The 24,181-nt window shown below is 38.2% G+C and overlaps 1 protein-coding gene across 5 annotated transcripts in view; it reads left to right on the top strand.

Moving 5' to 3' along the window:
- ATP8A1 (ATPase phospholipid transporting 8A1) overlaps positions 1-24,181 on the top strand; it is a 230,889-nt gene that overhangs the window by 35,290 nt on the left and 171,418 nt on the right. For 4 of the 5 annotated variants that reach the window (XM_040484736.1, XM_040484719.1, XM_040484746.1 and 1 more), the window contains exons 4-6: positions 974-1,072; positions 8,059-8,104; positions 23,714-23,754. In XM_040484736.1, coding sequence (XP_040340670.1) covers positions 974-1,072; positions 8,059-8,104; positions 23,714-23,754 — 186 coding nt within the window. Of the gene's footprint in view, positions 1-973; positions 1,073-8,058; positions 8,105-23,713; positions 23,755-24,181 lie in introns of those variants that run through there. The other variant, XM_040484757.1, reaches the window with a different exon arrangement.

Genomic DNA, 24,181 nt, shown 5'->3' on the forward strand with positions numbered 1-24,181 from the left:
ATTTTTGTCAGCTTATTTTTAGCATTCTATACATTCAATATGGCGGGGAGGAAATTTGATGGTAAAGAGGGAGGGAAGTTTTTCTTGAAATAGTAATTAAATATTTATTTTAGTAACAGTAATAGTTCTGAACCTTAGAATATAAGAATTACCATTTTAAAACATTTCTTTTTGGGGTGCCTGAGTGGCTCAGTCGGTTGAGCCTCCGACTTTGGCTCAGGTCATGATCTCACGGTCCATGCGTTAGAGCCCTGCATCAGGCTCTGTGCCGACAGCTCGGAGCCTGGAGCCTGTTTCAGATTCTGTGTCTCCCTCTCTTTCTGACCCTCCCCCGTTCATGCTCTGTCTCTCTGTCTCAAAAATAAACAAACATTAAAAAAAATTTTTTTTAAACATTTCCTTTTGTAATTGAGTAAGTAATAATTCAGGGAAAACAAGTTTCATTGTATTAAAAAGCATACATTCATTGTAAAAATAATAAGAAAACACAACAAAGCGTAAAAAAAATTAAAACTATTATTTTTCCACCACTCAGAGACAACTACCCTGAAATTTGGGGTGTATTTTCTGCTGGCCATCTTTCCCCCTGCCCCTCCCAACCCTAAATATTATTTATTCATTTAGCCTACAAAAAGAAGATCGTATAATACATATGTTTTACATTCTGCTTTAACCATACAACAATGCGTGGCTATTTTCCCATGTGGTTCAGTGTGTTTTTAAAATATCAGTTTTAAAGATGGTATGGTATTAATTTAACTCCCCTACATACAACAGCTTGCCATGAAGCGAGCTATCATGTTCTTCCAGCCACTTACTAGATACGAGCCAATTGCCTCACTCAGTGTTAGTCTGCCGCGAGAGTAAAATCACTGAAGCATATTTTAAGAGGCAATACGACGTGGTTGTTTTTAAATATGTTATAAACTTGCTAGTTCTCACTGGATTTCTTCTTTTTTTTCCCCCCAAATAGCAAATACCTGATGTATCACCAACAGGTCGCTACACAACACTGGTTCCTCTCTTATTTATCTTAGCTGTGGCAGCTATCAAAGAGATAATAGAAGATATTGTAAGTATTTGATTTTTTTCATAAACAAATGTGATGGTTATTTTATATAGATATTTTTATACATTTTTCTTTCAGTTTAATTCTTGGCAGAGGCTATTTAAAATGCTCATTCAACTTAAAAATATGTAGAATATATTCTGGAGCTCATTCCTCTTAGTTTCTACAGTTTTACTGTTATAGAACACTTGTTAGAGTGTTCTCCACGTTTGTAGTTTAGTAATAAAAGAAATGAATTAAAAACATTTTTTTAATGTTTATTTATTTTTGAGAAACAGAAAGAGTGTGAGCAGGGAAGGGGCAGAGAGAGAGGGAGACACAGAATCCAAAGCAGGCTCCAGGCTCTGAGCTGTCAGCACAGAGCCCAGTGCGGGGATTGAACTCATGAACTGCGAGCTCATGACCTGAGCCGAAGTTGGACATTTAACCGACTGAGCCACCCATGTGCCCCAAGAAATTAAATGTAATAATTGGCTTGGAGAGAAAACTATATTTGAACATTAATTTCAATTATGCCCAATTTTCAATTTGAACTTTATTTCAAGTTAAACATGGTACCCTCCAAATTATCTAAATGTAAAGGGCTTTTAATGTATTTTTAATTTATATGCATGGTTTTTACTTTATTAAATACTTTTGATTCCTTTTCATCTAGTAGTTCTAAGTTTCCTTTTATTTTCTTAAAAGAAAGTACCAACATATATGCTATTTTTATTATTATTCTGTAGTAGCTGAGAAAAGAGGAAGTCAATTTCCCTTTTATAAAATAAGTTCCCCCAAAATAAATTAAGACTTTTCTTTTTTCCTCTGTTTTACCGTTATTTTAACTACCTCAGTTGAGGAAGTGAATGTATTTTTTCCTATGCTCTTTAAATACTTGGCCAATCTGAAATGACTTTCTGTCGGGCCTTAGGCAAGTCAGATGGTAAGGTGAGGAAAGGCTGAGACATTCTCTGGGAAGCTCCGATTTAAAGTTGCACAAACATTAATATTATTTCTGTAGAGAATCAAATTGGGAACTCATAAGAACGCATGAGCCATAGCTTCACTAGACTCATTTGAAATGGGTCAAATGGCCATTTGAAGCATCAGTCTCAAAAACCTCCAAGTGTCTAGGAGTATAGACAGAGGTTGTCTGTTTGCATGTCTGTAAAACATCACTATCCTCTTCCCTGGAAATAACGTGCTTCAAGGGGACCACAAACTGAAAATGTCAGGGACTCTCTTTACCTGTATTGTTCCACACAGACTTACCTTTAAATCCTTTAAATTGTACTTGGATCTGGCAGTCCATAAGGATTGGTCTTTACTATAATTTGTCACTTTCTTTGCTTTATGTACTCCCTTTTCTCTCTTTGACATAATTTTGATTAAGCATAGGTTATTTACTAGACATTGTGCTGTTGTTTTTGTATATGTTTTTCCCATTTCATTTCTTCAGTACTTTTAAAAGTTGGATATTAATCCCGTTTTAAAGGTAAGGAAACTGGGGTTTAGGGAGGTCATGAGCCTGTCCAAGAACGCAGTTGGGATCAGAGCTCTGTCTCATCCAGTGCTCTTCTATATTGTAGCAAGTCACCAACAGTAGGATTGATCACATTTATTGAGCTTCTGGGATCCATGTGTTGGTTCGATATCCTTTACATTTATTAAGTCTTACAGCAACTCTTTAAAGGATTATTGATATTGCCCCCATTTTACGGATGAGGGAGAGGAGGCACAGAGGAGCAAGGTCACTTGCTCAGGGTCATCCAGTTAATAACTGAGGCTGTCAAAATTCAAAAGAAGGCAGTTTGGCTCCACAGCCCTGCATTATCATCCCTGCTGTAAGCTGCCTATCTTTCTTCTTTTCCTTCTAACAAACCTCTAAGTTCTCTAGCTATGGTTTTTAGAACCCCTCTCTGTGGAAACATATAAATATTATTAAAAGGTGAATAAAATATTATCCAAAAGGTGTTTTTCTTTTAAATAGAACTCTTGTTGGCACAATGTAATAATTGTACTATCAGAAAGCAGCTTGCCAGGCAATTCCTGGAGGATATAATAATACTTGTGGGGAGAAATAGTATTACGTGGAGTGCTTTTCCAATAAAATCATTGTTAAGAAATTGAGTAAAATAGGGGCACCTGGGTGGCCCAGTTGGTTAAGCATCTGAGTCTTGATTTGGGCTCAGGTCATGATCTCCTGGTTTGTGAGTTCGAGCCCTGCATCGGGCTCTGTGCTGCCAGCATGGAGTTTGCTTGGGATTCTTTCTCTCCCTCCTTCTCTGCCCCTGCCTTGCTTGTGGGCGCATGCATGTGTGCTCGCACGCTCTCTCTCTCTCTCTCTCTCTCTCTCTCAAGGTAAATAAACTGAAAAAAAAAAAAAAAAAAGAAAGAAACTGAGTAAAATAAGTCCTTAAGAATGGTTTAACAAGACATTTATGTCAACTTGTAAGGTGATAGAAAGTTTAAAAAAGTACTCCCTAGGGGAAAAAAAAAATCAAATGGTTTAGATGATTGCCCAAGGAGTATTTTTATCAGTAATGTATCTTTATCAGTAATTGCAATGAATACATATATTTGTCCATTCCTTCAATGAAATGTATGAAGCAGTACTTAGGTGCCAAGAATTTACTAGGTTACGTATAGGATGTGCTGAACTTTTGTTGCAGTAGTAATCATGTCCCAAATATCAGTGGCTTAAACCTAAGTTTCTTTTCACATACTCAAAGACACTGCAGGTATTTTTTCCGGGAGGAAGGGAGGGCAGGACGTACCATGTAGTCACTCAGGGATGCAGCTGAATCAAGGGTCTACTGTGTGGAACGTTGGTGGTCACCAGAGCAGAGGGAGAGAGAATGGAGGTCCAGAAGTTTTTGGCCCAAAAATAAAGCATATCACATCTGCTTACAGTCTGATACCAGAACTAGTGACAAAACAAAAAGGAGGTTAATCTCAGTGTCCATGAAAATAGAGGAGAACTAGATAGTGGTGAAGACCAGTAATGTCTACCACTCTTTCATCAGTGAATAAAACACAGCTTACATTACAGTAAACCTTCTTTTATATTGAACACTTACGGTAAAACAATTCCCTCCAGGTGAGACACCTAAGACTTATGCACCCAGTGCATTTTAACACCTGATGCTTTGCCTAGGTCAACAAAATGCAGTTTCCTGTTTTTAATGTGCAGGTAGCAAATGACATAAATACCTACTTGAAAATATTCTGAAATTAGTGGAGAACTTTTCATTTAAAAAAAAAAAAGCATCGTGTCAAATGTCAACTCTTATGATAAGGGTCAAGGTTGGTTGCTAAATGATGATATTCACCACAGAAAACATGTCTTCTTTGCTATACACTTGTTAACTTAAGCTCTGATCAACTTTATTCATTATAAAACAGATGCTTTTTTAAAGTCTACAATATTCAGAGACCAACTACTGGGAATGTGTTAGTGAATAAAAGTAGCCATGATGGAACTTGCAGCCCATTAGAGGAGACAGACAATCAAGTAACCACGCCGGCTATCAGCTATCATAAGAATTAAATGATGCACTGGGGCACCTGGGTGGCTCAGTCGGTTGAGCGTCCGACTTTGGCTCAGGTCATGATCTCGCAATTTGTGAGTTCGAGCCCCGCGTCAGGCTCTGTGCTGACAGCTCCCAGCCTGGAGCCTGCTTTGGATTCTGTGTCTCCTTCTCTCTCTGCCCCTCCCCCACTTGTGCTCTCTCTGTCTATCAAAAATAAATAAAATTAAAAAAAAAATTTAAACAAAAGAATTAAATGATACACTGAAATCCTTAGAACAATGCCTAGTTATAGTAAGGTGATGAATAAATGCTAACTGTATTGTCATCATCCAAATATCCTTTTGACTAAAATATAGAAAATGGATTGTAAGGAAAGAGAGGATTTAGGTAGACTAGTTAGAATAATATTCTGGTAGTTGCTATAAAAAAATGAAGAGGTCTAAGACCGAGTGGTATTGTAGATAAAGCAATACAGAAAAATGAATTCCATATATATTTAGGAGTAGAATTGACAAGACTTATCACCATCCAACATGCTTATTTTGTTCATATTTTCTCTCCAACCACTAGAATGTAAGCTCCATAAAGACTAAGAGTTTTGTGCTTTTTCACTGCTGCATCCTCAGGGATGTTACCCTCAGTAACAGGGCCTGGCTCATATTGTTTTGTAAACATTATTGAATGAATAAGAAATAGATTGGATGGAAGTGAGAAGGAGAAGAAAATGCTAAGGTTAACTCTCAAGTTCCTGGTTTGTGCAAGTAGATGGTATGTGGTTCCATGTCTGAAACAAGGACCACGTCTTGGGGGTTAAAGTCCTAGATTGCTTTTTGGACATAGTTCAAGATGCCTCTGAGACTGCCAGAGGGAGATGTCAAGGAGGCAACTGGATATAACCATCTGGAGCTCCAGTGAGAGTGTTGGCTGGTAAATATGTATGTATCAATTATAATTGAAACTGCAGGTATGGATGAGCTGAGCCAGGGAGAGAGTATAGAATAAGAAGCGAAGAGGGCCAGGTATAAGCCTTGAACAATTCCATCACTGAGTAACAAGAGAAGAGACAAAGAAGGGGCCAAGCTACAGATGGAACACCTGGACAATGATGTGATAAATGCTTAGGAAGCAGGAGACAGCTCCCAGGAGGGTGTGGTCAATATTATGTACTTAAGTATCCTGAAGTTCATGGCACTATTTACACAGTAGTTTATTGGTGCACTGTCAACTAAATATTGATAATATTAAATAGTTCACGAGCCCTCAGTGACATTAAGTGAATTCTCGTTATAGGACACTGGAGTTATTTGAACTCACAGAGTAACTGCATTAATATTCTTTGAACTGTTCATTTTAGAAGGAATAATGATCTGTTTGGAATTAGAGATATGATCTTTTTACAGTACTAATGTTAGAACCTGCCTGTCTGGCTGGATCCTTATGTATACTCAACACAATTGTTTCTTGCAAGCAACCTAATTTATTCTGTGGAGGGAAGGCTGAGGAAAGGGCTGCTCCTGTACAAGAATTCTCTGTAGATGGAAAGTAATGTTTAGGATCTCCTTAGGTTTCACTAAGATTAAATTTCCTGTTTAAGTGGAATGTTTCATTAATTAGCTTTTATTTGTCTCCTTCAGTTGGAAGTCTAACCATTGTCTGTAATAGATATGCATTGTTTTGGAAGTATTTGTACTTCATTCAAATATCTAAATTTGCTTTGGACTATTATTTTGAACCAAAATTTATTTTGGGTTACCTTCTAATTAAGATCATTGTTAACAAGAGTATTTTAGAGTTTTATCAATTGTAAAATATTCTCTACTGATTCTACAAATTTGAATTTTTTTTTAATGTTTACTTATTTTTGAGGGGGGTTGGAGGTGGAGAGAGGGAGACACAGAAACCAAAGCAAGCTCCAGGCTCTGAGCTGTCAGCACAGAGCCTGACGTGGGGCTTGAACTCAGGAACAGCGAGATCCTGACCTGAGCCAAAGTCAGCCGCTCAACTGACTGAACCACCCAGGTGCCCCTAATGCTACAAATTTAGACAAACTTTAAAAATTCATTTAAGAACATTTGCTGGTAAATCATAAGCTTACTTTTGGAAGCAGTAATTTGCCTAATGAAAGTCTACATTATTCCAGTTTTGTTAGTGAGTGTTTTGTTCTGAGAAAGAATTGTAGTGTGTTCCTACATATGGATATGGCAAGAATTATCTTCGACAAGCCTTCCACAGAGGCGTTTTGAATGCCCTGTTTGCACTTTGTACAGTTCAGTGGCTGATTGTTTGGCTGAACTGAGTTCACACTGCCTGCTATTATGTCATCCCTCCTGAGTATTGCTGTGTTTGGGAGGAGGGCTAATCCACAACTCTGGCCTTTTCTCTTGGAGAGTATTGTCATTTGTGTACTGTGATTCTAAAAACTGTATTTCTTCTCAAATGAAAAAATTAGGAACTCAGTTGTTTTATGTGCATTCCAACCCACCTTAAAGTCATGTATATGCAGCTAAATCTGACCTTGAGCTTTATATGATAGAATCTTTGAGCTCAGAGTTAGTTAAATTCAACACTTTCCTGCAACGTCAACCGAGGCTGATGTGTTATGCTTGATGCTGTAAGTTTAGACAGAAGCTATGAAAAACCTCTAGTTGAACCATAGACAAGATAGCTTCCCTTGGCCACTCAAATTCTCACCTTTCCTCTGATCTTTAGTTTCTTTTACTCTCTGCTCCAAAACCTTGGCTTATGTGACTCTTCAAACTCACCCACTTAGTGCTCGCTTCGGCAGCACATATACAAACTCACCCACTTAGACTTAAGCTAACACACCTGTTTACCTTTTTTTTTTTTTTTGATGCTTTCAAGAGGAAGGAGAATAGGATCCTGTGATTAAATGGTTCATAATGGGGAGAAGGGACCATTCAGAAGCAGTGGATAGAAGAAGCTTTATGAAAATGGTATATGTGTTTGGTTCTAGTCATTGGCAGACATCAGCATGCCATTAAATTATGGAAGATGTACTTGGCCTAATTAGATAAGGAATTTCATAAGAAGCTGAAAATACTTCAGTACCATTATTAAACGGTAGTTATTACAGATAATTCTCTTGGGCAGTTGCCTTTTTTAAGTGAATTATTTAAGTAAAAGGCTAAATCAGCCTTTTCTAGTACATTAAAATTTTAGTCTTACCTGTATAATAATGTAGGATGCTTCTGAGGACCCTTCTCTGTGCTCCCAGAAGAGGAATACTGTATGAACATTCTATGGATTGTGTTTTCAATTTTAAAATTCCCACATACCCTCTGATTCTTCTTATCGGCACACCCCAGCATGCTTATAAAGTTGATATGGGTATAAAAGGATAAAAGCCTTGAGAAACATAAATTAAAAGAAATATTTTTTGTATAAAGATGCTACTTTGTTTTATTCATCTCATCCACTTTTTCACAGTTTTTGTTTTTTGCTTTTAAACTTTAGAAACGACATAAAGCTGATAATGCAGTGAACAAGAAACAGACACAAGGTAGGAATTTTACATTTTAATTTCTCTTATCTGTCAAATACACTCTGGTAATATATATAGATCACATCAATGAAATGTAATTCAATTGAAAATACCTAAATACCTTGTATCTCTTAAGTTTTTGTTCCAGGGGAGACTTTTTTTTTTTTGGTAGTATTTATTAGCATAATACTTAAATTCACATTAGAGTGATTTACAGTAGTAATACTTCTGAAAGATAACATTTTTAATATGCGTAAGTGCCTCATAGCAATGCATTCCTGAGTACTGTCCATGAAATCAGTTGTGTTTAAATGCTGCAAAATGTCTATATTTTGTTAGTGATCAATAGATGTTACTCTAGGTAAGATTTATAGAAAATAATCAGATGTGAAGCTACTTGTTAAAAGGCATGTTGGAAACACTTTGTGTTATACTGTACACACAGATGATATATGCTCCAGAAATAAATAAAACAAAAACCAGGCCAGCTTCTGGGAAGTACATGGCATTTTGACCTGGCTTTTTTGTTGTGGGTCTCATTTTGACACAGCAAGAATCAAAATGACCTCTCACACAAGTAAATAGACCATAATGCTCTTATATTCTTAAAAAAAAATACCCAGGATCACGTGAAATAGACACCTTACCCATCCCTGAGCTTGCCCCATCTGAGAATCTCATTTCTCTCTGAAGTTTCCTAATGTGATGAGGATCAGTCATGTGTGCCCAAATCAGCTGGTGATTAAAAACAGTATTTTTATACTGCTGTGATTTTTATGGGACTCTGCCAAACACCCTGCTTTTCTTCCAAAGGGATCATCTGCTTTTACCTTCCACTAAAGGGATTATCTGCTGATTTTTGATACATTTGTGAAAGGTACATTAATTAAAGTATCCTCTAATATGTTTACAAAATATTTACTGAGCTTATAATATTTATTATGGGACATATGAAAAAGCATAAGATGGGAACTATATAAAAGCCCAAGGGTAAAATATGATCTTGTGTGGAAAATGAAAGTTTTGGCATACATGATCTCAATGTCTCTGTAGATTTTTGTGGCAAATAATGGTTCCTATGTCAAATACTATATGGGTCCAAGAGAAGGAAAGGAAATTGTGGGGTAATTTGAGATCTTGAATTTTGGGGAGCACTTTGGATGAGCAGAGGCATCCAAATGGGGAAGATATTACATGTGTGTTGGGAAAGAGGGAAGAGAGGTTATCCTGAACAGAGATGAAAAAGGCTTCTGGATTGCTTTGTTGAACTGTTACCAGATTGCCAGATGAAGAAAGGAGATTCATATCAAAGGGAAGCAAACACATGATTAAAAAATAGGGTCAGGGTCAAATTTTCCAGGGCTTGAATGCCAAGCCAAGGAGATTCCAACTTTTCTTGAGTGTACTGAGTAGCTATTGAAGGTTTACAAGTGGAAAAGAGACAGGATGACCATCCAGATTAAAGTTGAAAGAACAGAGTGGAATGGAATAGGAAGCTTTTAGAAGCCTGGGGACAAAGTACTCCAGGAATTTGGGTGTGAAGAGACAACCATTAGGAATTGAAAGGGGAAAAAAATCCACACGTTACAGGTTCTGGTATTTTGGACAATGTGCGAAAATACATTTGCGCTTGTTGCCATGTTGCTTAGAATATTCAGAGCATCTTTTGAACCAAAAATATGTAACTTTTTTTTTTCCAATACATAGCGTATCTTGTAGCAAAGGGCTATCTTCAGGGACTAGCAGTTATTTATTTTCAAGCACTGGCCCAAGAAGTCAACATTGTACGATTGAAGAGCAGCCATCATAGCTAAGATGATTGTAGGCTACCACACCTTGTACTGATGGGTTTTCCAATTTTCCAGGTACTACCTACTGCCAGAAATACTCACTTTTCTTCCTATTTAGAGAAAATATTGTTTCTTGGTTCATCAGTTTATCCTGGATTAACAAGATTAGCTCTCTGGCTAAAAATGAAGAAGAGAAAGCTTCTGTAGTGACATAAAACTCATGTCAAAAATAAAATATTAGAGCTTAGTAGCTATAAAAACCACTTCAAGTCAGCAGAAAACTTGAAAATTCTATTTCCAAGAAACTATGGCTCTTAGTTTGATACTTGAATTTATTTTCTGAGGGAGTAGACTTTTCTTTTTTTCCTCTTTGCCTAGCTGAATGTTGGTTGTCTTTTTGTATTGTAGTTAGTTAATAGGAGGTAACAGAAATGTTTGAGTAGGATACTGTTTGCTGTCAGATAACTCAAATTGCTTGATATAAAAGCCATCTGTTGTCATTAGACCAGAATGAAATTCAATTTGCCTTCCTGAATTGGAGGCAAGAATGGGTGTAGGAGTGGGAAGGGGGGTATTTTTGAAAGATAATTAATTTTTGACAGACATTTGAAGTATTTAACTTAAATTTTCATTTTATAAATGTTTATCAAGACCATGTAATACTTAAGAGGACACCATTCTGTCAGATTCAAATATTAATCATATATTCTTACAGAAATAAATATTTTGTCTCTTCATTTTACATTGAAACACTCAAGAGTGACTTTTATCTCTGTCATTCCCTAATGACTTCAGAAATATAAATTCATAATTTCATTTACAACATTTTCAACCATTTAACTGGAGATTGTCTGATGCATAATTTTCATGAACTAATGATTCCAAGCAGGGATTAAATTACGGATTTAGGACCTAATGCATGACTTCATAAACTTTACATTTTGCGTCTATCATCAGTACTTATGGGAACAAGGCATTTCTTGTCCTAGAGATAGAGAAGTTGCTTAGGTAAATGGTTCAGCGTGCTGGCCAGTGCAAAATTGCATATTGGTCTCTGAGGTCCTGGTTGCTGAGGGAGAGCAGTGTAAATTGATGGCCAGAAGTCCAGGGAGGATGAGTGAGTCTTTGAGTTTTGTGGTTCGCTCCTCCCAGTAAATTGTGATTGCTTCCCGTGTTTTTGTTATGTGATGGTTTGTGTGTACTAGGTAGGTGGGCCCTTTTACTCATCTTTCTGTTCCCCATGTCTCTTAGCTCAGGGGCCTGTCTGTATGGATGAATGAACCACTCTCCATCTATAGACTTGAGTACAGACAAAAAGCAAGAAGAGACTAGAAATGAAAGGAGCCGCCTTAGAAATTCATTATCTGGGCTGTAAGCAAGATGAAGAGCAGTGTTTTCAAAACACTGTGTCCCAGACTGTTCTGCAGGCACTGATAAAATGCTAATGTGACAGAAGCTCTTGCTGCCTCTGCACCTTGTCTGTTGAAGCCATCATATCATCATTTTACTCTGCTTTGCCTCCTGTGAACACAGTACTGGGTCCACTTATCACTTCCATTACCCAGAGCTCCAGAGCACTGCTCCAGAGCAGGGCATTCAGAATGCCCTGGTTTTCTTTGCATCTAAACTTACCTTCATTTTCTCTGATTTCTTCCTCTATATTTGAACTCACGGTATTTGATATACCTCACTCCATGTGTATACACACACACACACACACACACACACACACACACACACACACACACACTGGAAGCAGTCTCTCATAGCTTTCCCTAATCTGGGTGGTTTTGCCAAATTTAGCTTGGCAGGAATTTGTAGAATATAAATTTGTTATTATCATTATGATACGTAAATTGAAGACAATCTCTATGAATTTATTATAGTGGTTGAGCTGCTTCTCTTTTGAATACATAAACATATATTTGAAATGCTATTGTGGCTAGCATGCCAGCATTTCAAGTGGAACACTAGTTTCACACAAGATCACAATACGGACGCCTGGGGAAAAATGGGGTTCAGGTGCAGACTGAGAGAGATATTTAGGATCTTAAAATTAAAAATGTCCCCCAATGAAACATATTTGCTTTTTTAAAATCCCAGGTTTGGCTGTCTTCCCTGAAGGGTGGAGTGTATACCTTTCACAGGGGAGAATGGATGGGAGCCACCTGTGACACCTGGCAGCCCGTCAGTCACCTGATCTGATGCCATAGTTGAACGAGGACCACCAGAAATTCCTAGTTGGATTGTTTCATACATTGCTCTATCATGTAGCAGACATGAGATTAACTTTTTTAAGGTTTACTTATTTTGAGAGAAAGAGAGTGCGTGAGCAGGGGAGAGGCAGAGAGAAAAGAAGAGAGAGAATCCCAAGCAGGCTCCGAGCCGTCAGAAGAGAGCCCAACATGGGGCTTGAACCCATGAACCGTGAGATGACCTGAGCTGACGTCAAGTCGGAAGCTTAAAAGGGACTGAGCCACCCAGGCACCCCTAGAGTAGGTTTTTAATAGTTGTTTTTCAGTTTTAATGTAGAAAAGGACAACAACAAGTAGGCATGTAGCTAAAAATAGGAGATCTCAGCTTTACTTGTGTCTTCCTTCCCTGGAGCTACATCAGCCTTTTCAGAAGTGGAATTGAGTTGGTACTGGCTGATAGCCACTAAGGGGCTTCTTCCCTGCAGGGCACAGTGTTGCCTGTCTCCCACTGGAAACCATTTCACCTTTAAAGCCCTTTGTGAAAAAGGTGTTGAGTTGGCCTGGGTGGAATATGTTTCAGGACGTTAACCCTGAAATGGCCTACCATCAGGCTGAATCCATCCGGTTAAGTTCATCCCATGCTAAGGGACTTAAGGTAGTACCACCGTCCTGCTTGTTGAAAAAGCCGGAGTGCTGCCTTTTTGTCTCCCTGGAGGTCTCCCCACATCTGGTCTGTGCAGTAGGCCTGAACATATACTCTGCCACATGTGCATTGTCTTACCTATAAATAGTTCCTAGAAACTAGTGCTTCCATGATCTTAAACATCGGGCTTAAAAATGGAGCACATGTATGGCCTAAATAATGTTTTCAGACACTTGTAAGACCGTTAATATGTTCAAACTATCACAAAGATCTTAGAGTTGTATAAATTGAACTGGTTAGGTATTTTCAGCAACAGCTCTGGATGGAGACCAGGCATTTATATGAGGGGAATACAACCCCAGATTGTCTTCCATTTGTCCCATAAATAAAAGTTGCACACTGAGGAGCAAAAACCCACTGAGGAAATTTAGGGCCATTGTTAAAGAGGAAAAACAGGTGTGATCCAAAGTTCGAACATTAGTTATTTCACTTGAGTAAAATCCTCACCGAGCATCCACCTTGTATAAGACCCAGTGCAGAAAACACAGAAAGAAACCAGTCTGCGTTCTTGTTCTACAGGAAATGATGATCTGGCAGAGACATAAGATGCCCACTAATACTATGATACAAGATCGAAAAACTGGAAGGGACCAAATGAGAGAGGTGGGAATTCCAAAATGTCATTTTCCAGGCTCGTGAAGGACGAGTGGGCTTTCAGTAAGCAGAGCTATTGGAATGGTAGCAGCGGGTGATTCAGGAGGAGGTGGGAAGGCCTGAGATGTATTCTGGGAAATAGTCTATTTCAGCTAGAGCATAAGATACTTATCACAGAGCAGTGGAGGCAAGCATAGGAAGGCAAGTTAGGGTCCTTTTTTGGAGGCTTTTGAAAACCAGCGTGGAGAAGTTGGAAAGAAATACTGAAGAGCATGGCTATGTTCCCAGTTGTGCTTTTGAAAGAAGAATTTGGGGTGGTGTGGGGAGCAGACAGATTAACTTTTATTTTTTAAGTTTATTTTGAAAGAGAAAGAGTGTGCGGGGGAGCATGTGCCGGAGGGGGAGAGAGAGAGAGGGAGGGAGGGAGAGAGAATCTCAAGCAGGCTCCATGCTGTTGGTACAGAGCCCAACATGGGTCTCAGTCCCACAAACCATGAGATCATGACCTGAGCTGAGATCAAGAGTCAGATGCTTAACTGGCTGTGCCACCAGGTGCCCCAAGAGATCGACTCTTGCTGAATCAAGGAGAGGGGTGAGGCAATGATGACGGGAAGGCAAAGGAAAATGCACAGCGAACAGATCCACGTGGGCTCGGCAAAGGAGAAGGAACCTCGTCAAGCAGCAAATACCACCAAATTAGACTGTGACACCCACTACGTCCAGCATTTAAGAAGTCGTGAGTCTTCCAGGTGCCCCAGCTCTAAGCTGCAGAGCTAGAGCCTGAGTGCAAGAATGGTGGGATGGATTGATTACTGCGGCGGTGGAGGGAGATCTTTCCTTCAAGGAATTGTTCAAGTCAGTGAGGGAAAAAGCGAATGATAGATGACTCCGTGAGCAGGATTGAGGGGAAACATTTTGAGAAAAGGGGATTGCTGATCCTCATGCTGTCTGATCACATCATCTCACCCATGTTTTCGTTTTTATAAGTCACTGGTCAAAAACAGCTTTCTGGGAGATGCCCCTAGAGTTTCTGTAGGCCTCCCCAGGGGCCCCAGGATTTCATTCTTAAGAAGGTCTCAGGGACACTGATGCTGCCAGTGAGGCCCATTGTTACAAGTTTTGTAAGTGGGTAATAGAAGTAGTATCACCGATGGAAAAGCCATATGTAGAACAGGGATAAGAGCAGAATTCAGAAAGTTCCCTTTGTCTTTTGAGTTGGCGGACTCCAAGCAGATTGTTGCTTGACTTGCCTTTTTTTTTTTTTTTAAGTTATTTATTCTGAGAGAGAGTGAGTGCACATGCAGGGGAGGGAGGGAGAGAGAATCCCAAGCAGGCTTCTCACTGACCGTGCAGATATCACACAGGAGAGTTTTGTGCAATGTCAGCTTATGCCGCAGAGAGGTTTCTGCCTTAAAACTGTCTTTGGAATGCAAGGGTCTACATAGTGACTGAATTGATGCTTTAATATGGGTATGATTGTTTTCTTTCTTTGCGAAGCTCAAAGGCACAGTCTCAGCACTGCCCTGTCCTCCTCAAGGCACTGAAACTCCTCTCTAATGCTTACAACCAAGTAGAAACCAGAGTGTACCACGTTTTCTCTGGATGGTTTCTATGGATGGTTTCTCCATCCTCTGTGACCTCGCTGGTGCCCATCATCCTTTCGGATAACTCGCCTCTTGTTACCCACTTAAAGAAGTAGCATGATTGCCCACGAATGGCACCCCAGCGACTTTCAGTAACAGCCCCAGTGATGAACTCTTTCATTTACAGTGGTGACAGCTTCTCTCTGAGAAGCCCAGTGTTAGACTCTAAGTGAGCACCTGTACCTGTGCAGCGTTTGATTGGGTCCTGAGAGCCTGCCAGTTTCTCCAGGGCCTTTGATTAGGGAACTCTCAAGGGACTCTAACAGAATGTTTTCATTTCAAGACAGAAATCCATTACAACAAAGCTGTTAAGGAGTATCCTGCTAAGTAAAAACTTACGTTTGAGGTATTTGTTGAAAGTCTGAGCTCTCTTCTGCATGCTGTCAGACTAATTAGCCCGGGTGAAAACTGTAGCAGGTGTGTTTGGCTGGAACTGCAGAGAGAGGAGTTTAGCATTTAAAGGAATGAGCTAGGGGCGCCTGGCTGGTTCGGTTGGTTGAGCGTCCAACTTCAGCTCAGGTCATGATCTCATGGTTTGTGGGTTCAAGTCCCACATCAAGCTCACTGCGTCGGCACAGAGCCCGCTTCAGATCCTCTGACACCCCCTCTTGCTGCCCCTCCCCCGCTCATGCTTGCTCGCTCTCTCTCTCTCCCTCTCTCAAATATAAATAAACATTAAAAAAAAAACTAAAAAATGAAAAACAATAAAGGAATGAGCCATTAATGCACCACCATAGGACAGGCCATTCTCAATTCTGCCATGGCTTGCTTTCAGCCCCCTTCACTAGGCATCACTAATCATCCCCACAGCTCACCTTCTTAAACTGATATTCTAGAGGTATGGGGTAAGTACTTTGGGTCCCGGAAAAGCTAAAAGCTCAGAAAAGCACCCAGCGTAATTTCTCACTTCCTCTAAACGTGGTTGGAGCTAGGTCAGAGGAGGTCAGTGACTAAAAATAACTGCGTTGTTATTTCAGTCACCAGCATAATACACGTGATATTGCTTATTTTAATTGTTCTATGGTTGGGTGTTTAGGAACCAGTTCTGAAGTAGAGACAAAGTGAATTATATGATCGACTTTTATCTTTAGCCAGTATTCAAGCCTTCATTTGTACAGAAGCATTTTATATGTCATGAGCTGATTTTCAATTTCCCCAGAATTCTGTATCCTAAGATGGGTCTAGCCTCAAGTTTGAAGAAAGCTATGCACTTCCGGTCTTTATTTCTGGTTCTAGTTTTATAGTTCAAGAACAAAAGAAAGGGAAAAGGAGAAGGTAGAAACCTATTCTCAGTTCTCACAAGCCTCCAAATGATGCTGTAGGTCCCTGGACCACTGGTTGAGCAGCGAGGGTCTGTAGTATATTCAAAGCAATGTTACCACACTGGGTTAGAATTCTAACTCAGTGTAGAGACATAAAGGTAATTTACGCTTTGACTAATCCAGGCCACTATAGCCTTCAGAATACATAACAAATACCCATTTAGATTGCCAAAAACCAAATGATTGATAACAATTTGCGCTTGTCTAGGTTTAGTCAGTGAACTTCATATGTTGCATGTGAGAGTATAGATTGCACATGATTCTTGGACCGGTAATGTGGTTTATATCTGATGTCTGATAAAAGTACAAACACAAATGCCCAGAGCCAGCAATCTTCCTCTTAGGATCCTGTCCAATAGAATACAGTCATATAAATATATTTTGGTGTTGTTTGAGGTGGTAGGGAAAAAAAAGAAATCAGAATTTCCATCAAGAGGAAGATAGTTGAGGGACGCCTGGGTGGCTCAGTCGGTTAAGCATCTGACTTTGGCTCAGGTCATGATCTCACGGTTTGTGAGCTCAAGCCCTGTGTCGGGCTCTAAGCTGTCAGCACAGAGCCTGGAGCCTGCTTCAGATTCTGTCTCTCTCTCTCTCTCTCTCTCTCTCTGTCCCTCTCCTGCTCGTACTGTCTCTCTTTCTCAAAAATAAACATAAAAAAATTTTTTTAATAAAAATTAAAAAAAGAAAGATAGTTAAATACATTAGTGTCTAGCTGTTGTGTAAACCAGAGCTGTTTCACAGCTGGACTGAAATACCCAATGCTTATCTCTGGGACACCTGGCCATGAGCAGAACAAGATGCACTAGCTGGTGATTTATAAAGTGCTGTCTAGGGTTTGAAACTCCCCTACAGGCACCCAAGACCAGCTTCTCTACTTAGTTTAAGGATGTGTGTAGATTGATGGCTTACTTGCTTTATCCTGTTATACAGTCTGCTTTGGCTAATTGACTAGGGGCTATAAAAGACCTCTTGGAAACTTTTCTCCAGGCTTCCTTAAAATTAAGATTTATTGTACATTTAATGGAGGTTCAAAATCTGTGTCCTAGATGAGTGTGAAGGGACCCTGGAGAACTGTGCCTGGAAGTTTCTCAGACTCCTGATGCTTCCCTGTCCTTTCATGTTTCTGCTGCACCATATCCTCTACCTTGATAAAGCTTTTTGTGGATACGTTCTACGGAGGCTTACAAGACTGTTCAGTTAGCTGACCCATTGTAATGGATGTATCCATGTAGTGGCTTGTTTTTCAAAACTGGCTCATCTCTGTGCTTTGTTCTGAAAGCATCTGTGGCGTGTTAAGTGGAAAACCAAGCTGCAGAGAAGTAAATTTTTAGAGAAAAGAAAACAAAAGTCCATATGTTCATGTTCTTTTTTTAAAGTTCATTTATTTATTTTGAGAGAGAGCAAGTGAGCAGGGGAGAGGCAGAGAGAAAGGTAAATAGAGAGAATCCCAAGCAGGCTCCATACTATCAGTGCAGAGCCCAACATGGGGCTTGAGCTCATGAACCATGAGATTGCAATCTGAGCCGAAGTCAGGAGTGGGACACTTAACTGACTGAGCCACCCAGGCACCCCCGTATATTCATGTTTGTCTAGAGAAAGGTATGTGACGATGCATCAATTAGTATTCCTCAGCTGAAGAAAGTGGCATGTGATGAGAGAATGTCAGCTCACCTGTTATATAGCTCTATCTAGCTTGTTACAAACATGCATTGATTTTATAATTGATAGAAAACATCGTCCACTGAATATGTATTTAAAAGTTTCTTAGACATGCACGTTTTTGCAGCCAGCCACATCTTCCAGTGTATCTCTTCAACGATGAATTTTGAGGGAACGTTTGGGTGGAGGCAGAGAGCCCCTAGGAGGTAGTAGGAGGACAGGTGGATTGAGAGTGAAGGAAGTGCAGAAAGGTCGGTTAAGGAAAGGAGGTAGATCAATTCAATTGTGCAGAAAGAAGCCTTGGGAGCAAGGATTCGAGGAAGGAGCAGAGGGAAAAGGGGGACATGAAGCAGGTTTGGAGGATTGTTTTCCATGGTTCTGCAAAAGTACTACACGTTCCCACCCTCATTAGTGGAGCAAAGACTCCCTGGCTGGTCTGCTGAGTTTGGGAAGCCTGTTATGACACTTCCATCCTGTTCAGTGGGACCCAGTAGAGTGGTTCAGGGCTATTTTTAGATGTGAACGAACAAACATCTGCGAAGTGGCAGCATTTCAAGGAGGGCTCGTTTAGATTACAGATCTGGAAGGGGTGGCCTGGAGCTGACATCAGAAGACACTCATGTTAGTGCATCCGATGGTTACATAAACATTTCCAACTGCTCACGCTGGCTATATATATATATAGTCCATACACTGGAATCATTTTAGGAACTTACAAAACTGAGAAGTCTATTTTAAGCAAGTGTTTAAAGGGTTCATTGGCTTCGTTTAATGTAGCTGTTTTTTATTGAGTTATAATTCACATAGCATAAATTCATTATTTCCAAGTACACATTGGTTTTTTCATGTATTTATAGTTATACACCATCACCACTGATTCCAGAATATTCTCATCACCCCAAAAAGAAACTCCATACATATAGGCATTAAATCCCCACTCCTCTCTTCCACAAGCCTCCAACATCCACTAATCTGCATTCTGTATCTATGGATTTATCTATTCTTGACATTTTATACAAATCAGATCATACAATGTGTGGCCTTTTATGTCTGGCTTCCATTTAGCATACTTCAGGATTCATTTTGCTGTAGCATGTATCAGCATTTCATTCCTTTTTATGGCTCAATAATATTCCGTCATGTGGATGTGCCCCATTTCATTCAACCATTCATTAATTTATGGGCATTTGGGTTGTTTCTACTTTTTGGGTAATATGAATGAATAATGCTACAGTAAACATTTGTGTACAAGCTTTTATGTGAACATATGTTTTCAGTTCTCTTAGATACATGCTTAGGTGTGGAATTTCTGAGTCATATGGTAGCTATGTGCTTAACTTTCTGAGGAATTACCAACTTGTTTTGTCATGTAGCTCTTTTGTAAACATTGTGTATCTGTTGTTTTTAACATGGGACTTACTGGGGAGGCAGGGTTGTATCTTTAGTAAATCTATGTAACTATTACTGAGGCTTCATATGGTCCCAAACACATTAGTGAATCCAGCTTTCCATCCAGCAAGTATTCACTGAGTGCCTTTGTATCACTCTTTTGTAACATGGGGTATTCAGCAGTGAACAGAATAGAAAATGTTCCCATTGTCACAGCTCTTACAGCCTTGGGCAGGAGATGGCCCTTACATAAATTGTCTCTTAACTACATACATAGTAGAACTGCCTTAATACTCTGAAGGAAAAGTGCAGGAAGCTTATTTGGACTTGAGGGGAGTGGTAAAGGAGTGGGTGTCATGAAGTGTCCCTTGAAAAGTTGTGTTAAAGCTGAGATCTGGAACTTATGTAGGAGTTATCTAGGTGAGGATGGAGGGAAAGAAGTTTCCAGTCATGGAAATGTGCAAAGGATTTGAGACAGGAAACAGCATGTTGCTTCACCACAGGGTATGAGGGGCAGAGGGAGCTACGGGAGGTGGTGGTAGACTAGACAGGAGCTGTTAATCAAAGGCCTTCTAGATGTTTGGACTTGTTTTATGAACCAAGGGGAGCCAGCTGAAGAGTTTTGAGCAAGGGGTGACCTAATCGTTTATATGTATATATGTATATTATATATATATACTTATATGTATATTATATACATATAAAATATACATATTATATATATATTTATATGTATATTATATACACATAAAATATACAAAATATATATGTAAATATATAATATATAAATATATAATATATAAAAATATAATATATAAATATATATAATATATAAATAACATAATATATAAATATATATATCACTTATATATATATAAATATATATATTTGTGTGTATGTAAGGATATGTGGACTGATACATAAGAATCCATAGTTGTACAAATATAGATAATCATTATATATAGTTATTATAGCTATGCTATAGACACTATATTTGAAAGAGATCAAGAGTGAATGTGGGAAACTAATGATGAGGCTAATGCAGACCTCTAGCTGGGGGCACATGATGGTTGCTTCAAGTAGGGGTGCTGGTGTTGGTGATGGTGGAGGAGATGCAGAATTGGAGATGCTCAAGACATAGAATCAACAGGAAATTTTTAGTAGTAAAACGTCTTCCTAATTTTCAGTGATTTTTTTTTATATAAGAGCAGAAGAGATTTTAAAAATAAAGAGATGAACAGTGAGGCATATGAGAACAATAAAACCACCTCAAACAACAATATAGCATCACTAATCAGAAGAATTTAAGTTTCTTAAAAGTATTGCTACAAAAACAGTGAGAAAACCTTATCTAAATTAATAAGTGAATTTAACAAAATTACAAGATAGCAAAGTCATTGTATGAAAGTTTAATTCATTTCTATAGACTACCAGTGACCAGTGGGAAATGAAGTAAATATACCATTTACAATATAAGAAAAAGTTATCAAATATCAATAGATAAATCTAATGAAAGACTCCTATACGGTAACCTACAAAAACAAATCTGAGAAAAATTAATGAAGATGTAAATAAATACAGAGATAGAGGTTACCCAGGGATTGAAAGACTCAAGCCCCACATCAAAAATCTCAGGAGGTATTGTTTTAAGAATTAATGATTTGATTCTAAAATTTATGTGGAAATGCAAAGGACGTAGAATAGCCAAAACTATATAAAAAAAGAACAAAATAGAAGATTTACTTAATGTCAAAATTTGCCATAAAGTTACAATAATCAAGATGCCATGTATTGCGAAGATATGCAAATTGATCAGTAAAATAAATACAGAGTCTAGAAATCTATCTAGTACAGCACCATGTTACTTTAATTAGGAAAATGTAAAATCTTTTTTTTTTTAATTTTCACTTTAAGGAGAAATATATTTTTTCTTTCTCCAGATTTTTATTTAAATTGCAGTTAACATACAGTATAATATTAGTTTCAGGTGTAGAATTTAATGATTCGTCACAGATAGACAGAATCTCAGATACACACATACTGTATGAGTCCATGTATACGAAATGTAAGACTAATCTATGGTGACTAATTTATATTTGCCTCTAGAGATGGAGGGATGGATTGTAAAAGAGCGTGAGGGATCTTTCTGAAGTTTTATGTGTTGTGATGAGTGGTAGATTCACAGGTGTTTACAGTTTTCAAAACTCATTGAACACTTAAGATCTGTACATTTTGTTATACCTCAGTTAATAAAAGAAAACCTCGTAGGCATGAGCCAGGCAGTTGCCCTAAATAAGGGAAGCAGGCTGGGTATGAGAACACAGGAAACCATGAATGCGGTGAGCCCCATGGAGAAAGGTGGCCACTGCTCTGTTCAAGGCTCAGGCGGGAATTGAGTGACCTTCTGAGCTTTCCAGATAAGCTGAAGTCTTCATTTTCATGCCAAATTTCAATTCTAGAAATATTGGGCACTGATTTTTTTAAAAACCCAAGTACTGCAATTGGGGGAATATATGAGATAGGAAAAGAAGAAACTAAATGGCAGTAAAGGACTCTGGCTGCTGTTGAATAATATTTTTCTAATTTAAAATACTGCAAATTTGACCCCATTATGCAGTGTCAGTTAATCTTAGTTATAGTTGATTTGAGCAGCACTTGGCTAGCTGTCTTTGTTGAGAAGTGTACTTACTATATTGTAGCTACTGGATTAAGCCATTAAAAGGCAGAGCCCTCTCATTTATTCTTTATTCTTTGTAACAACTAATTGTGAGAAAGACACTGCTAAGCAGTGACAGACGACATCTGTACCCGTGGCCTTTTACTCTGTCTCATGCCCTGACCCTCTTGTACTCAGGGAACAGCATTAAGGAGCAGGTGTAGTCCTGGGATCAGTTTGATAAACTCTGCGGGCATTAGAGTTTTGTATTAGAATGTAGTGATCACTTTTGGATGCCTGCGGTTCAGATCCTTGACCCATAACTGTACGATATTGTAAAAATTGGAACTTTAACTTGGTCATATAGTTATAGAAATTGTACTGGAAATATTTCAGTGTTAGTTCTTCAACGTGGAATTATTATTGTTTTAATTTAATGAAGTGGATTCACCAAAATGCACTGTAGGATATTCATTGTTGGACTTATTCATTTCTTTAACAAACATTTGAGTGTCTTACTAGGAGTGCTGTGAGGTACCATGAGAAAATGAATAAGACACAGCCTTGTATTCAGGGAATTTTGAAAAGCAAAAAAGATTGTATTTACATTAAACTAATTTATATCGTAATACTGACTGCAAGACCTGTTGGTATGTGACTAATGCTGTTTTTGCTGTTTAACATTTTGGAGGTTATTATCATTGTGATTTACCTCAGAGGGCTCAGGTTTCAACTTTCCTAACATCAAAAGAATCTGAATCTAAAGTTTTGTACCAATCAATTATTTCTCCGGCATATATTTACTGAGTAGCTCCTTTGCACCAGGGACTGTGCTGTTTCCAGGGAATATTATTAAATGGTGCAAATACTGGCTTTGCCCTCATGAAGTTTACTGTGGGGATAATTTGTTGACTGACCTTGACCTATTCCTTAAGTACTAAGTGCTATACTTTCTACCTTGCATTATTATCTTTACTGTTTTTTTTTTTTTTTTTTTTTATCTTTTAGTGTCTATTGGTATATTCAATATTATGCCACAGACACATACTGGGGATGAAAAAAGATGTACTGAGCAACGTTACTGCTGTGAAGCAGTAATAAGACACTAATAAAGTATCCCTCTATCATAAATTAATAGTAGCCTCTTCTTTCATTTCTTCTCAGTAAACCAAATATGGAAACTTATGCAATTTTGCACTATTAGAAAACTAAAGGCGCAAATTCTTTATCTGTTTATGTGTTAAATTTTTACTAACCGATGTGAAATCTGTTTCTTCTGTGCCTGTAAACCCTTTTTTTTTTTTTAAACATTGCTACTGTATGGCTTCTGAAATGCTCCTTTAGCTTGTCACTCCCTTTTCACATCATTTGTGTGGCTTTCTCCTCCAGCCGTGGCCTGTAATTCTTCTTTGTGCTCAAGAAAGCCCTTGAGCACCAGTGAGATTACCCTCTGCTAGTAATGTTTTATTGTGGGATCCAAAATGTGCATGGGTTGTTTTTTTAATTCTTTGTGTAATTTTATACCATCTTTGCTGTCATAATTAATTTTTAAATCTATAAAAATTGCTGCTGGTTCATTTTTTGAAGCTGTCCATTTAAAATGATCATTTCCTCAGAAGCAGGCTTTTAATAAGTAGTAAAAATGTTTCTAAAAATGTCACCTTTTCTTTTTCCAGTTTTGAGAAATGGTGCTTGGGAAATTGTGCACTGGGAAAAGGTATGCATTGATTTTTATTTTGTTCCGTAAGAAGCGCATCGATGTGTACTCTAATAGATACAATTTTTGTGTGTGATGTAAACAAATGTCATGAATTCTGATACAAAAGCTGTTTAGTAATTAATGTTGTAAACATACATGGAGTCTTTAGTCACTCTCATTTAATTCTGAAATATGCTAGAAAGACTTGAAAAGTAATATTTGGAATTCTTTGTTTTTCATAGTATATTTTGAGTACTGTTTTTCATAGATTTCATTTAACCATGAACTGTTTTGTGTTGAAACTTTTTGCTTTAATCATCTACTGTCCAAGCAAAACTAAGAATTAGAGTTCCTTAAAAAAAAAAAAAAACAAACAAAAAACAAACAAAAAAAAAAAAACACAACATACTAACCTAAACATCATTTTCTAATGAACTGGAAATCA

This window comes from Herpailurus yagouaroundi, unplaced genomic scaffold, assembly GCF_014898765.1.
Source record: "Herpailurus yagouaroundi ecotype Mexico unplaced genomic scaffold, PumYag 28, whole genome shotgun sequence".
NCBI lineage: Eukaryota > Metazoa > Chordata > Mammalia > Carnivora > Felidae > Herpailurus > Herpailurus yagouaroundi.